The 13993-nt window shown below is 42.3% G+C and overlaps 1 protein-coding gene across 5 annotated transcripts in view; it reads left to right on the top strand.

Annotated features, from left to right (window-relative positions):
* Positions 1-9135: 9135 nt before the first annotated feature.
* The window catches only part of PPP1R12A (protein phosphatase 1 regulatory subunit 12A), a 128538-nt gene continuing 123680 nt past the window's right edge, over positions 9136-13993 (top strand). For 4 of the 5 annotated variants that reach the window (XM_086610898.1, XM_086610897.1, XM_086610896.1 and 1 more), the window contains exon 1: positions 9136-9461. In XM_086610898.1, the coding sequence (XP_086467024.1) occupies positions 9225-9461 (237 nt within the window). In that variant the 5' untranslated portion in view covers positions 9136-9224. The remainder of the gene's footprint in view (positions 9462-13993) is intronic. The other variant, XM_086610899.1, reaches the window with a different exon arrangement.

The following is a 13993-nucleotide window of genomic DNA, read 5'->3' as shown; positions in this document are numbered from 1 at the left end:
ATGGCAGTTTTAAAAGCAAACTTCCAAATCGTTTCTAATACCCTAGTGCCTCAATGGGACCGCTCATAATTACCGTACAATGTGAGCAACAGTGGTAGGATCTGGCCATAAATGTTTTCAGGCATGTGATAGAACAGAGACTTTTCTGCTTTTGTTTCTAGGTAACTGCCTGGTTTTGTTTAACTGTGTTTTGATTATGGTATGGAGCTCATTTAACACTGCATGGGCAAATAGCATGCTTTATGTTATATTTAGCTTTAGCCCTCTATGTATGAAGACCGCGTGGGGTAATTGCTTCTTTGAGGCCTGATCCTCATCTCCTTACTAAAGCTAAAGCGTGAATCTGTGGGAATGTTATATAACAGGGGAACGCAATTCCAGATCTGCTATAATATGTTTGACCTGAATAAACAGTCGGGTTGGAAGTTGTCTGTGTGTTGTATAACCCCATCATAAGTTAACACATACTTAAATTTAAGATTTTGGAACTTACAGTGGAAATCATTTACTTGCGTAAGTAACTCCAGTGGGATTCAGTGGGATATTAGTGGGAGCTAATAGGAACTCGCCAGAAAAAGTAGAAGTTCCTAAATTGAGCCTTGATTATTTTAAATAAACATAAATTAACACATCTAGACATTCTCTAGACAGAGAAAGTGTCTAATGAGACCTGTGTATGTATCACCTATACAATTGTTATACTTCTAGGAGAAATTTTCATTAAAAAGACTGCATATATTTTAGGCATAAAATATTAAGAGATATGTTTTCCTTTGTGCTTATTGCTGCTGCTGAGAAGAGAAACGTGAGTGTTATATGACAGTGATTGCATGCAGGATATGGTTGCAGGATATTCCTGTTTTGTGCAAGGAACTGTCAGGTATCTCTTTGAAAGTAAGGATCTTCTGAAATAACACAATGCAGAAAAAGCAGTGAGATAGATTTTGAATTTTAAGTATGGATTAGCTATTTTTTACAGAAAAAAGACATCAGAATGGTACTTTAAGCTCTAATTTTTTTTACACTATTTCCTTTTCTATAGTAGTTAGGTCTTTTCTCCAATCTTATCTAAATGCAAAGTGATGAGAGAGTAGGGCCAGGCCCCTCTCCTTTTCAAGTAACAGTTTGCCATTTATTTTCCTGGGAGTAACGCCATGATTTTATCAAGATCATAAGATACATGTTACGCACAATTTCAAAATTATGCAAAACTTAAATTTTTTAAATATAAGAGCCCACAGAACTGTAACACACATTTTAGCACAGAAATTGCTTTAGTGTTTTATTACACACAAGAGTGTTCGTGTTTTTTCAGAGCACTCCTTGCTCAATTAAAATCCCCACTGCAAAAGAATATGCGGCATTGGGTGCTTTATCTCCAGCAGACTTTAATGCCTTTATCAAGTCTTTAATTTAAATCTTTCAAATCTTAAATTGTGAAGACTAGGAGTGGAAAGATTTTAATTAATGTGATTAAAATTCTTAATTCAGCTCTTGAGGTTTAAATGCAAACATAGGTCAGAAATGCAAAACTAAGAATGTTGAGTTATTTATCCCATGTAAAGTCAAGATTCAGTTAGAAATGTTCCAACGTCCTATTAGTTATTCGACCTATCAGTCCACGATCCTAAATAAATAATAGAAACATTAATAATCAAAATCACCACAACAATTCAATTTTAAAATTATATCTTTAAACTATAATTATATACACAAGTAGAAAGTTAATTTTACTGTTACTAATCTAGTTTAAATAGTGTCATTTCACATCTATCTGTCCACCCACTCATTTGTCTTCAAATAAGTGTAATGCAGAACTTTTCTAGGACCAGTCTTTACTTTCTTGAGCCAGTTCTATTAAAGGGAGAGAGCAACAAAATGCACATAAATAAAAATACAAATCAAGGAATGCTTAATGCAACCTAGAGCCAAGTATCTGATCTTGGCAAAATCAGTATTTTACATCTCAATTAGTGCTTGAAGTAAAAGTATACTGTGACTGTTTCATAGTCATAAAGAAGTAGCTATACCAGTATTACACGCAGGGAAGTGACCATGACCCAAACATGTCTGGGAGGAAGAGGCAGGTGGACATGGGAGATGGATGGCAACATCACCCGGTTGTGGCTGGGGGATGATTTTCAGCTGGGGTTCTGGTTTGCTTCATGCCACTGTTGCCGTACTCCCAGGACTGAGTGCGTGCTAAGTGTGTCCTCTAAAGATCATTGCTTTTTAAAATGAAGACTGACAAGAATGAGAAAGTTAGTTTTATTATTTAATTTGAAAATGATCTAGCCCTCCACTCACTACCGTGTTTGCACAGAATCCTATTTGTGAGCTGCCATGTGGAAACAAACAATGTGAAATGAAGAAAGATACATTACCTCCATGGAGAAGACAAAATGGTGGGTAAAGGAGCATGGGGAATTAACTCGGCGGTGCTCACTTGCCTTACTTTAGCAGATTTATTTTCCACTAGCCAGAATCCACGTCTGAAGGACAGCAAGCCATTAAAGAAATCTTCCCAGAGAGGAAAAATAATGACTTTAATGGTCACAGCTAGAACTACTGGTGAGATTTCATGAGATGGTTGAGCCTATATAATGTCTCCCTGCTTCCAAGGAGAGTAAATCTGTCCTTCTTCAGGCCTGGCCACACACTCCCATCTGTTTTGGAAGCCTCTGTTTGATGAGTCTGCTCAGTTTGCTAGACCAGCAGAAAACTAGCTGAGCCAAGAAATAAATAGTCTGCCAGCGCAGGCAACTCGCTCAGGTGTCAAATGAACACCAAAGCCTAGGGGAAGGTTGGGACACTGTCTGTGCATCCAGAGGTAGGGAGTGGGCAATACAAAGAAAGGAGGACTGGCTCTTTCCATGGCGGTAACCTGCCTGAATACATCTGTTATCTAGTGAAACCTCAGCCTACGTCTCTGAGAAAATGCTGGAATAGATGCCTTTCTCTCAGGCAAAAAGAAGGCTGTGTCATAAATCCAGAATATTTAGGGAAAGAAAAAATTTTTGCTCAGATCTAGAGGTTACAGCCTTTTCCTCATCTTACACTAAGAGACTAAATAATGCTTTGGTGGGATGAAGCTGGTTTAGAGTTACTGTAAGCATCTACTAAAGGGAAAAGGATTTTTATGGTTCCCTTCTCAATAGGGCCTTTTGAACTATCATGATGACTGAACGGGGGAATTGCAGGCCAGCAAGCCAATTTAGGAATGGCTAGGAAATGCGATTTCATCAGATGAAAGTCATAAGCCTGTCAGACTAGAGGCCATTTAAGAAGATTCTGAAGCATGTACATCTCTGTGCATTCATGATACAGACATTAAAGCTTCTGGAACTGGAATACCTTAGCGTTACATTAGTGGTTGCTGCAGATTAATGTTGCCTCAGATTAATTGTCTCAATTAAGTCACTCTTCTTTTGAACTGACAGGATGAAGCAATTCAATTTCTTTATGGCCTTGTGCTAAGGAACAATAGGAGGCCACCAAAGGAGTCACCTGGTGGTTTGGGATGAAGTCTGATCAGTTAACCTGTAGCCTGAGGAGCTACCTACAGAAGAAGTAACTCTCCGTAGGGCTAGTAACAAATACAGGGGACAGAAAAGCAATACTCCAAGTGTTTATCAGGACATGGAACTACTGGAAAAAGAGCTTTCTGAGCAAGGAAACTGTTTTCAGTTGCTTGTTTATGTTGTATTCGGGGAAACAGGGCTTTATGAATATTCTTCTAAATAAGCATTGGTATACTTTATCAGCCAGTTCTCTTTTAAAGAAAACCACTTGATTTTCCTTTTAATGGCTGTCTGAATAGGCTAAAGGATGACATTGTTTTTGTCAGTGATACAGGTGTGTTACTTGTATTACTACATTGCTAAGACTAAACATGATGTGAGGGCACAGTTATGTCATGCTCTGCTGGCTCGTAAAAATAGAGCCTGTAGGCACCATGAACAGCAGGATATACTCCTAGATGCCCAAAATCCAAGCCAAGCCAAGTGTTCAGCCACACAGAGATTTTAGTATTTTTAAACACCAAGTCAGAGAAAGGACGCTTTCATATACCAAAACAAATATTTAAAAAGGAAATTCACATACCTTCTAGTAGCAGAAAGGCAGAAATCTAAGTGGCATGGCTGTCAATAACCCTTGAGTATATGTATATTTGCATTGTGAATGAGAAGAAAGAAAAGGATGTCTTTCATTTCTCTTTGTCCAAATTGTCCTTCTGCAGCCCTGGAAGCATGTTTCTCAGCTGTGATATGTTCTGAATGCAGCTCACAGGGAACATCTTGCATGTATTTCAGAAGGACAGGTCATTCCTCTCCCCCTCAGTATTTAAATTGTGTGTTTCAACAGTATGCTCGTTGACTTGAGCCGCATGCAATGGCAGAAAAGAAACACTTTACCTGCAGAAATGCTCAACAGAGGTTCATAAAAGCTACTGTAAGATTATATGGCCTTTTGGACAGCAAAATAAAGCAAAGATACTTGTTCTCAACAGCAAGAGGCCAGAACGGGCAACTGTCACGGCAGAGTGTCTAACACCATGTCTACACCCATAAGCATGCAGCATTCCCAGGACTGCAGAGACTGAATAGAAACAGAGCACCTATATTTCTGTTACACAATATACGGCTCAGTCCTGTTTTTTCGTGGAGTGACAAGGCAAAACTTAAATTTAACTGAAAGTAAGAATGGTTTTATAAAGTCAATTTTATAAATAAGCGTATTTCCCTATTTCTAAAGGACATGGTGTTACTTTTGACTAGCCAAGACAACTATTTTTAGCTTAACCCGTGCACTATTGAAATTGTCTGTGGAATGAATGCCCGTTTAACAGATGGGTACACACAGAAGTATGTCAGAGAATCTCTGTGTGAATCAAGTTTAAATGTTAACTTGCATTGCCATCCAAGAATATGGAGACAGCAATCTGTGTAAAGCTAAGGAAAGACGCTGGAGAATACACCATTGCAAATCTGATTCAGAACTGCACAGTTTATAAATATGTGCCCTGGTTGCTATGGTAGTTTTAGTTTTGGTGACTCAGGATTATGCAGCATCAAAAAGTAACCCACCTTGAAATGTGAGAAAGAAAATGTTTCTGTGTAAGAATCTTACTCGGAACTGACAAAATCAAAGATCAAGAAGTCTGCTGCTTAAATAATTTATTTTAAAATGATGATAGCACTTTCTGCACAGTCGTGCTATGTCGTCTTTTTTCTGCCTAAGGAATGTACCAGAGTTTTCACTGTTACTTGTGTGGGTTCGTCACACAATCAGAGTAGAGAATACACCAGATTTAAAAATAGAAAGGACTATGACTATCAAATAAAAAAGTGCAAGAAATGCCTTATTCTTATGATAGCTATCTCTGTCATGGCCTTTTCATGTTGAAAAAGGCTTTTATGTTTTCTTATCCCATCTCTCCTTTCACAACCCATGATTCTTTATAAAAATCTGGAAGATTTATTAGAAAGTTTTGTGTCAATGTATACAGTATTTGTCACTATCTCTTCAAATTATCCATTTTTCCCAGAGCTGGAGTTGATGACATTAACTTTGATATATTGGTTTTCTTCACTGGGGAGAGAAACATGTTAGGACAAAATTTTTAGAAGCCACACTGTCTGTTGCTGTTCAAGATGAAAGACAAGACAACAATTATCCTTAGGAGGTCAGGACAAAAATTCTACATCCCAGAAGCTGACTATTTTGGGTAGTGCAAAAGCTTCATCTGTGTACTTTTGTGGTCCAGAAGCCTGCGTGAAATAGCTCTGAACAATGGTTGTAACGCTTTTAAGAAAACATGGAAACCCAGAAAGCACACCGATAACAATCTCATTGTTAAATCATTTTATTGATCACTTGAAGCCTGCCATTCAATTAACTGAAAATATATACACGCATAGATGCTATCTCTGCAAATGTTTACATGGTTATCTTCAGAGAAAAGTAGTCCTACTGAATTTAGTGCTAGTGTTTGTATGCGGAAAATTACATATTCAATCACGTTTAGTGCTATGTATATACACATAAACAAAGGATATAACAGCACATCTAGTGTGTTGGGTAGCATGGCAGAGATATACCAAAACAGCCTGATAAAACTACGTCTCCTTGGTGTGTCCTGAAGTTGCACGCATAAATGTCTCTTGTTAGCATACTATTATTATTATTATTATTATTATTATTATTATTATTAGTGTTATTGTTATTGTTATTATTATTATTATAAACAGACATGCACACTTATGCAGTTATCTAACTCAATCTTGTGATATTGTCTTGCAGTAATGACTAGTTTAGGGCAAATTTTATACTGACTTTCAATATGGTCTTCAAAGCGAGCCTTAATATATCGGGTTTGATTTAACCTTCTGCACAGACAAATTTCGCCCTCCATGCTTAGGTAGATAATTGGGAAAGAATATCAGATTTCTGCAGCAAATATTATTGGTAATTGTATATAATTATCTCAACGAGAAGCTGTATACCATCTCATCTCCTCTCAGCTACGCTGATTTTACAATGAAATTGAATGACACCAAACTGGTAAAATGGAGTACAAAATATGGACTTGTATGCCTTTGCTATTGATACTACAAGCTTTTAAGTGAGATATGAGACAGGGAAAATATGGAAATTAAACCCAAGTATTTATTATTATTATTATCACTATTAGAATTCTTAGGATTATTCCCTTCTTGCTCTGAAGTATGCCTTAATTTTGTTGAATATAGAAAATGTGAACAACTGCAGCGATTAACCAATTTACATGAATGACAGCTCTACCTTTTGCTTAAAGATGACCATATGCTTTGCTAGATTACATTCAAGGACCACATATAGCTTACTGCAGAGCACACAGCTATCTGGGAAAGGCATATATACTCCATATATATGGAGTATCTGAATTTCAGCTGGCTGCACAAATGAATTATATGTTGCTTGTGGAGTCTGTAAAAAGCCTCAAACATAACATAACTGCCAAATGAGGTACAACCCAAAAAAATGAAAAAGTCAAGGAAAAGTAAAGTCAAGAATGTAGAACATACAAATATCTGCAGTGTAAGGAAAGACATTTGCTAAAGTTCTCTGAAAAGCTGGAGCTGAATCAGTGAAAAATGCCCTAGCGAAAGTAACAAAAGGAAAGTATTAGATCTAGTCTTTAAAACCAGACTGTACGATACTTCAGAACAGAGAGAGATATGCTTTCTGAGCTGGAGAACTTCTGCATTTTACTAACAAGTCAAGGAGAGTCTGCTGAAGGACTTAAGGGGGTATCCATGACCAGAAGGAAAAAGCTGAGCTGGAGGAATGAAGTCAAGGAAAGGGGACTGAAGCCCTGACGGAAACCTAAAAACATGCTTCATGACAATGAAAGTCCTAAAAAAGGGCATTTTGTGTAAGTGTCTATCAATTTACCTAGAATTACTTTGCTGCCAATAAAGCACTTGATTTTGATATTGCTTGCTGAAATCAGTGTGTTACATTCTTCAGCTATGTGGTTTCTTTGATGACTCAAATTTTCAGACGGCCAACTGAGAGAGGGAAAGAGAGAAGCAGCATGTTTGGGAGGGGAAGGAGGACTCAGCTTTTATCTTTTGTTACCTTTTTTGAGCTATACTTTTCAGCTCCTTAGGAAATGGCACTGGATTGAGAGTCCGTCCCCAAGGAATTTTGCCCGCAAGGACAAGACCACAGGAGGCAGCTGGAGCCAGCATCAATCCCCTCCTTAGACCTCAGCCAGCCGACGCAGCCAAGCTCCCAGCTGGTAACTGTCCATACTGGGCCTATGGTACCCGCGCTACGCCAAAGCACAACTCAGTCACCCGTGTGAATAATCAAAAGTGCAAAGACTGCTTGTGACGTGCATTATGCAGAGTCAGCCATACTTTCAAAACCAGGAGCCTAAACTGTACCTCTGGATAGTCAGCCAGGCTGTCAATGGGAAGGTATAAATTAGGTGCTGGGTAATCGCTCATGCACCTACTTAGACTGCAAATCTTTCTCTGGCCAATCTTTCATCTTGACTACAAGATGTCATCTTTTGTTCACGATTACATTGCACCTGCCAATTGTCAGTGCACTGTATCTCTTGCATTGCTGTATAAGTAAATCTGATGGATACTATGCAAGTATCTCCAGATGAGAACCTGTAAGAACAAAATATTGTTGCAGGTACCTTACGACCACCACTTGCCGCTGACATTTTTATCAATAAAAATGGAAATAAGAAGCCCGAGTAGGCTATGAGACTGCCCACTGTAAGAAAAGGAGACATTATAATTAGAAAAGAACAAACCATGCAAAATTTGGTGACCCTCTCAAACTATACTTTGTTTCCTATAATTAGTTGAAAATAATTTTTTTTTCCAGTAAGTTTAAAGCCACATTTTATCCCCAGAGATGATTCAATTTAAAACAAAATACATATCGCTTTTCGCTAAAGAAAACACGGTATTCATGGAAAAAAAATTTACTACGTATAATAGCTTGGTTCCTAGAAGCCGCAACTCCAGCTGATACATTTTAGTCTTTGTATTTTCAAATGTCGTCAGCTTCGTAACTCCTTTTTTTTTCTCCCAGCCGAAAAGATGGATGCACTACCCCAGGTTTTCAGATAATGGAGGCAAAGTTGGCTTTAAACCAACCATAAGCCCAGGGATCCGTCCTCTGCCATGCAGGAATCTCCGGGCAAATGGGAAATGGTGCTTTTCGTACAGCCGGGCTTTCGTACTCTCCGGGCTTCGGCTCTTCCCGGTGCGGGACGCGGGGATTTCCGCCGCGGCGGGGCGGGGGAAGCCGATGACCCTTCGGCTGAACTCTTGAACTCACGGGCCCGGGATGAGGCAAACCGAGCACGGGGCGGGCGGGGGGGGGGGGGGCGGGGTGGCGGCGGGGGGGCCGGGCGGGGGAGGAACTCCCCCGCCCGGCCCCCCCGCCGCCCCCCCTCCCGCCCGTCCCATTCCGTCCCGGTCCCCTCCGTTCTCCCTCTCCGCTCCCCTCCCCGCCTCCAGCGAAATCTCGCGAGATTATGCTAATGAGGCCACCGCCCCGCCCTCCGTTTTCCTCCCGCCCTGCAACCCTCCGCCTTGGGTGGGTTGGGTGAGTGAGGGCGACTGCGCGCCGCGGAGCGCTGTGGGATACTGGCGGTATATAGTCTATCCTCGGTGCGGCGTTAGGCTAAGGGGGCCAGGCAGGAGCGGGGTATGAAGATGGCGGACGCCAAGCAGAAACGGAACGAGCAGCTGAAGCGCTGGATCGGCTCCGAGACCGACCTGGAGCCGCCCGTGGTCAAGCGCAAAAAGACCAAGGTGAAGTTCGACGACGGCGCCGTCTTCCTGGCCGCCTGCTCCAGCGGGGACACCGAGGAGGTGCTGCGGCTGCTGGAGCGGGGCGCCGACATCAACTACGCCAATGTGGACGGGCTCACCGCGCTCCACCAGGTCGGTGCGGAGCTGTGCCCGCTGGCCGGGGGGGACCTGGCCGAGCGCGGCGGCGGGACTGGGGCTTGGGCAGGCACGGAAGGGGGGGCGAGGCCGGCCAGCGAAGTGCCCACCCGGGAGGAGGAGGAGGAGGTGGAGGAGGAAGGGGCCGGAGGCGGCTGCTTTCCTCTCCGCTGGGGGGTGTCGGGGCGGGGAGGGGCCGAGAGCGCGGGGCGGGAGGCGGCGGCCACCGGGGTCAGGCTCGGGGGTGGCCGGCCGGCCGGAGGGGACCGCGGGGGAGCGGCCCGGGCTGGAGCGGGGCGAGAGGCTGCGCCCCCTCCCCGCAGGCCGGGCGTCGGAAGGGGACGGCTAGGCCTCTCCTAGGCGGGGGGGCGGTGCCGGTGACCCTCTTTCGCTTTCCCCGCTCGCCTCGCTTCTCCTCCCGCGGGAGGGACGGGGGGACCGGGCCCTGCCCGAGCTGTCTGGGGGGTACGGGACAGGTGCCCCGCGGCGGAGCAGTGGCGGCCGGCAGGTGAGGGAGGCGGGCTCGCCTCGGGGGGCGCTTCCCCCGGCTGCCCCTTGCCTGGGATCCCGGTAGCAGTTACCTCCTTCCCCCGACCACCCCCGGTTTCGCAGCGGTTGAGCCGACGAAACCCCGCTCGTGTGTGCGTGCGGGCGTGAGACGGATCATCTGTTTCTCCCCGGTTTCTAAGGGGAACCACTGTTTTGTTCCGAATATAGAAACATGGATCGATAAGAGGCTGTTTGCTTTCTTTAGCGATGGCTTCTGCTGCAGTGTGAAAACTGAACTTTAAGGGGAGCAGGGCTTTTACGTTTTTCTTTCGTGCGCTGGAGAGCAGTAAAAAAAAAAAAAAACAACGAATCCATATTGCTTTGTTCTGGCGTGGGTATGTGGGAGGGGGGGTTGGTGCTGAGGGAGATAACTTTCACTTGGGGCAGGAGGGGAATGGAAAGGAAACTGGCTGTGAAGTTTCCTCAAAATGGATGCTTTGTGCATGTTGAACTTCATAGCAGTCTGATTGGAATCTCAAAACGTTAGCCAAATAAGGAGAGGCTGTGGCAATCCGGAGATAATGCGGGTTTGCCTGAATAGTTTTTGTTTCTCTAGAAGGCCAAAAGCTTCCACACAATATTAAATTCACTGGGTATCCAAAAAGTGAAAAATTATCTTCGACGGTCTGGCTTCTTGTTCTTAAGTTTAGAAGTTGTTCGGTAGTTTAAAAAAAAATTAAATCTTAATGATTATGAGGTGTAGGTTGATCAAGTAGAAATCTGCCCGAAACGATTAGGTGAGGTAATTAGGACATTGTCGTTATACAGTATTTTTCTTAAATGTGCCACCTCGTTTTTGTTAAATATATTTTATCCATCCTACATATATATATGTAGAGCCTCACATCCTTGAAAAACCTGTAAGTTGCCCCATAGTACTGGATAGAATCCCCTCCTAACCATAAGATGTAAAATTTTACCACTCTTTGTTTTATTTCCTGTTTATAAGTTGTCATTTGCTCCCCTGTAAAGGGTGTTGGTTTACTTTCAGTTGTGAACTGAACTGGAAGAATGAATGTGTGTTGTGGTTAAGCCTGTCAGTGCGTTACTGCAGCACGGTTACCTGCCTTCAGTCTAGCCTGTCGTATCATAGTGAGGTTTTATGTATTTATCCCTCTCTAATCAAGTTATGGTTGCTTCATGTTTCCAGGAGCTATGTTTTATAAGTCATACCTTAACTGGTTAGATTGTTAGGTCTACAAGTTACTGTACTCCAGTGATTGGTAGGAAAGGATGACGTTTGGTTTAACTCTTTTGTTAGAGATGTTACGAGATGAATGATGTTCTCTCTCTTCATGGAGTCCAGATGGCGTTTTCAAAATGTCTTTGGTATTACACACAACAAAGCTTTCGTCAGGATCATTCTGAGCTTATTCTCCCCTTCTTTTTACCTGTAGTCAGCTTGCAGTTTGAAGGGCAAAGTCTAAGGGAACAGAGGTGAAGATTTACATCACTGCTAAAACTCTTGCTCACTCTCCTCCTCCCCTGCTCCCCTCCTCTAGTGATACCGAAGAGCCATTTTTGGTTTTATGGTATTAAAAGCAAATAAGACTTGTGAAGTTATAATCCGCTTGAGGCAGTCCAGTAACTGAATGTTGCTTGTTGCTATAAAAAAAGGCATGTAACAAACCCCTTAACCCCTTCCCATGATCAACTCCGAATGCTTTCACTTCATTATTGTCAATAACTCTTTTTTCTCTAATATGCCATATGAAAGGTGCAAATTATACATGATGCAATTTATAACATGAATTCATTTAATTGGATTTGACTGTGGCATCGAAAAAAGCTGTATCTGTTCCCAGAGGAAACTCTTCAAAACCTTGTCGTTCTTCCTGACGGAGTTTTGACTGACTGGTGTCCGTTGTGTTGAAGTCCATGTTGTTGTGTTTAAGACTGCTGTGGTTTGCTGTTGCTTTGTGGGTTTTTGTTTGTTTGATTGTTTTTGTGGTGTTGTTTTTGGGATGTCTGTCAGTTCCCATGTAGACTTTACTGCTTCACAGGAATAAATTTATCTTGGCAAAGATAAAGTGACTCTACTTTTTTTGGGTTGTGTCATTTTTCTCTTGCATCTAACGTTTTTGTGGTTCTTGAGAACAAATGCAAGTGTCTGAAATAGCAAAATAGCAATAGAATTAAATATTTAATATACTATTCAGCCTTTGTTTTTACTGCCAGATGACAGTTATAAGAAGAGACTTGAGCTGTGTTTTCTTTTCCACAGCCCAGGTGGTTGGAAGTGCTGGGGGGAAAGTACCATTAATCCTGAAATTCTGGTGAACTTCAGTTCTGGTCTTTAATGGAGCATCAAGCTTTGTTACTAAAGCCGTTAGCTGAACTTTTTCTGTGTCAGTGGGATAGAATACCATCACCATCAGAAAGCTTTTTGCAGAATTGTTTCTCTTGATGCACACAGGAAAGAAGAAATTAATATTGACTTGGTAGCTCAGAGCAGGAAGAGGGAGAGTATATATATGCAGGTACTTTCTTCATCTCTTGACACTGCCAGTGAGTGATTTTGTTTTGCATTTGCACATGCATAAATGAGTGAATTTGAGTGCATCATTTCTGAGGACGTGTCAATGAATGTCTTTGAGTTACGCGTCTTGCAGAAGGGGAAAAAATTGTTGTTAGGTGATGATGATTATTCCTGTGTATAATGGGTTCAAATGTCATTCTCTTTAAGAACTTGTTACAGCATATGTTTACACTAGGCCTTCAGCACAAAGGACAAAACTGGGGATATACCATTTCTCTCTCTATGGGAGATATATATGCAATGTAGGATATTGCAGGAGGGTAGTACGTATTCTGCTGCAATGTCCTGCATTATGGACAGTTCTCACACAGGATGAGATGTAATTTACAGATAGTGTAGCTTTTCTAATCTGCCTTAACAATTGAATGTAAGGAGACTTGAGAGAAAAATGAAGCCCAAATGTGAGCTCTGACCTTACAGATTAATAGTTTCTGTGGAGGAGGGGAAAAAGTAGCATATTCTGAAATAGTGTTAAAAGGAGACTATATACTGTTTTCCAGAAAACCTGGTCCCTTCTAGGGCAAACATATTAATCTGGAGTGGGATTCAGTTCTCTCATGCTGAAAGGTTAGCACCTATCCTTCCTCACTTTGTACTCTTCCTTTCTTTCCTTGCCTTCTATAATAGAGGACTTTGTTCACCACTACCTCTGATTGGAATTTATCGCTTAAGTGACCAAAAGTAGTTTGTCTAAAAGTTACATAGAGCTTTGTACCAGAAAGAGGAGCCCACCCTTTCTGGGCAGCACCATGGGAAGGCTGCATGTGATGGGGAGGGACCATGACGTGACTAGTTTCCTGGAAGGCTGGATTTCCCTTGCACACTGCTCCCCTGGGAGCATGGGGTGTGCACTGTGGAGTACCTGCACGCTCCTGATAAAGAAGGTGGCTGAGATTAGGCTGTGCTTAGGTATGACAGCTTATGCAGCCTGCTTTTTGGCTGCCCTCTTTCTTTGAGGCCATGCAGTCTTAGGAGGTGGTAACCTGATTTTTGGCCTCGTTCTCTCTGGGTGAGGAAGATGGGTGCTGTGGCCTAATTCTGCTACCTAGGATGAAAGGAGCATGTCCTGCTGTCTTGATCTTGCTTCTTCCTGGGGAGGGTGCTGCTTTGGAGGTAAGATAAGGGAAATCGTCTTGGCTGTTTGCGTGGTGATCATTGAGTCCTGTAGATGAAGGCCGAATGGCAAGAAAGGCTCCTTATCCTTAACAAGGATTCATGTGTGTTTCTTTTGTCCAGGACAAGTACAGTTGAATTAAGCGAAGTTCCCTCAAGGCTGTCTCTCTGTTGCAAAAATCAGTATTATTCTGCAACTCTTCAAGTACTAAATTGAATGTGAAGGAGAGACTGTTTTATCCGTGCTATAGTTACATATTAGTTTGGATGCATAGCAGTATGTGGTGTTAAATAGAAATTTTGATTTGATGCCACTACTGTAGGACTG

This window comes from Tauraco erythrolophus, chromosome 4 (genome assembly GCF_009769465.1).
Source record: "Tauraco erythrolophus isolate bTauEry1 chromosome 4, bTauEry1.pri, whole genome shotgun sequence".
In the NCBI taxonomy this organism is placed as follows: Eukaryota; Metazoa; Chordata; class Aves; order Musophagiformes; family Musophagidae; genus Tauraco; species Tauraco erythrolophus.
Note: the sequence above shows the minus strand (reverse complement) of the source record. Positions and strands in the feature narration are given on the sequence as shown.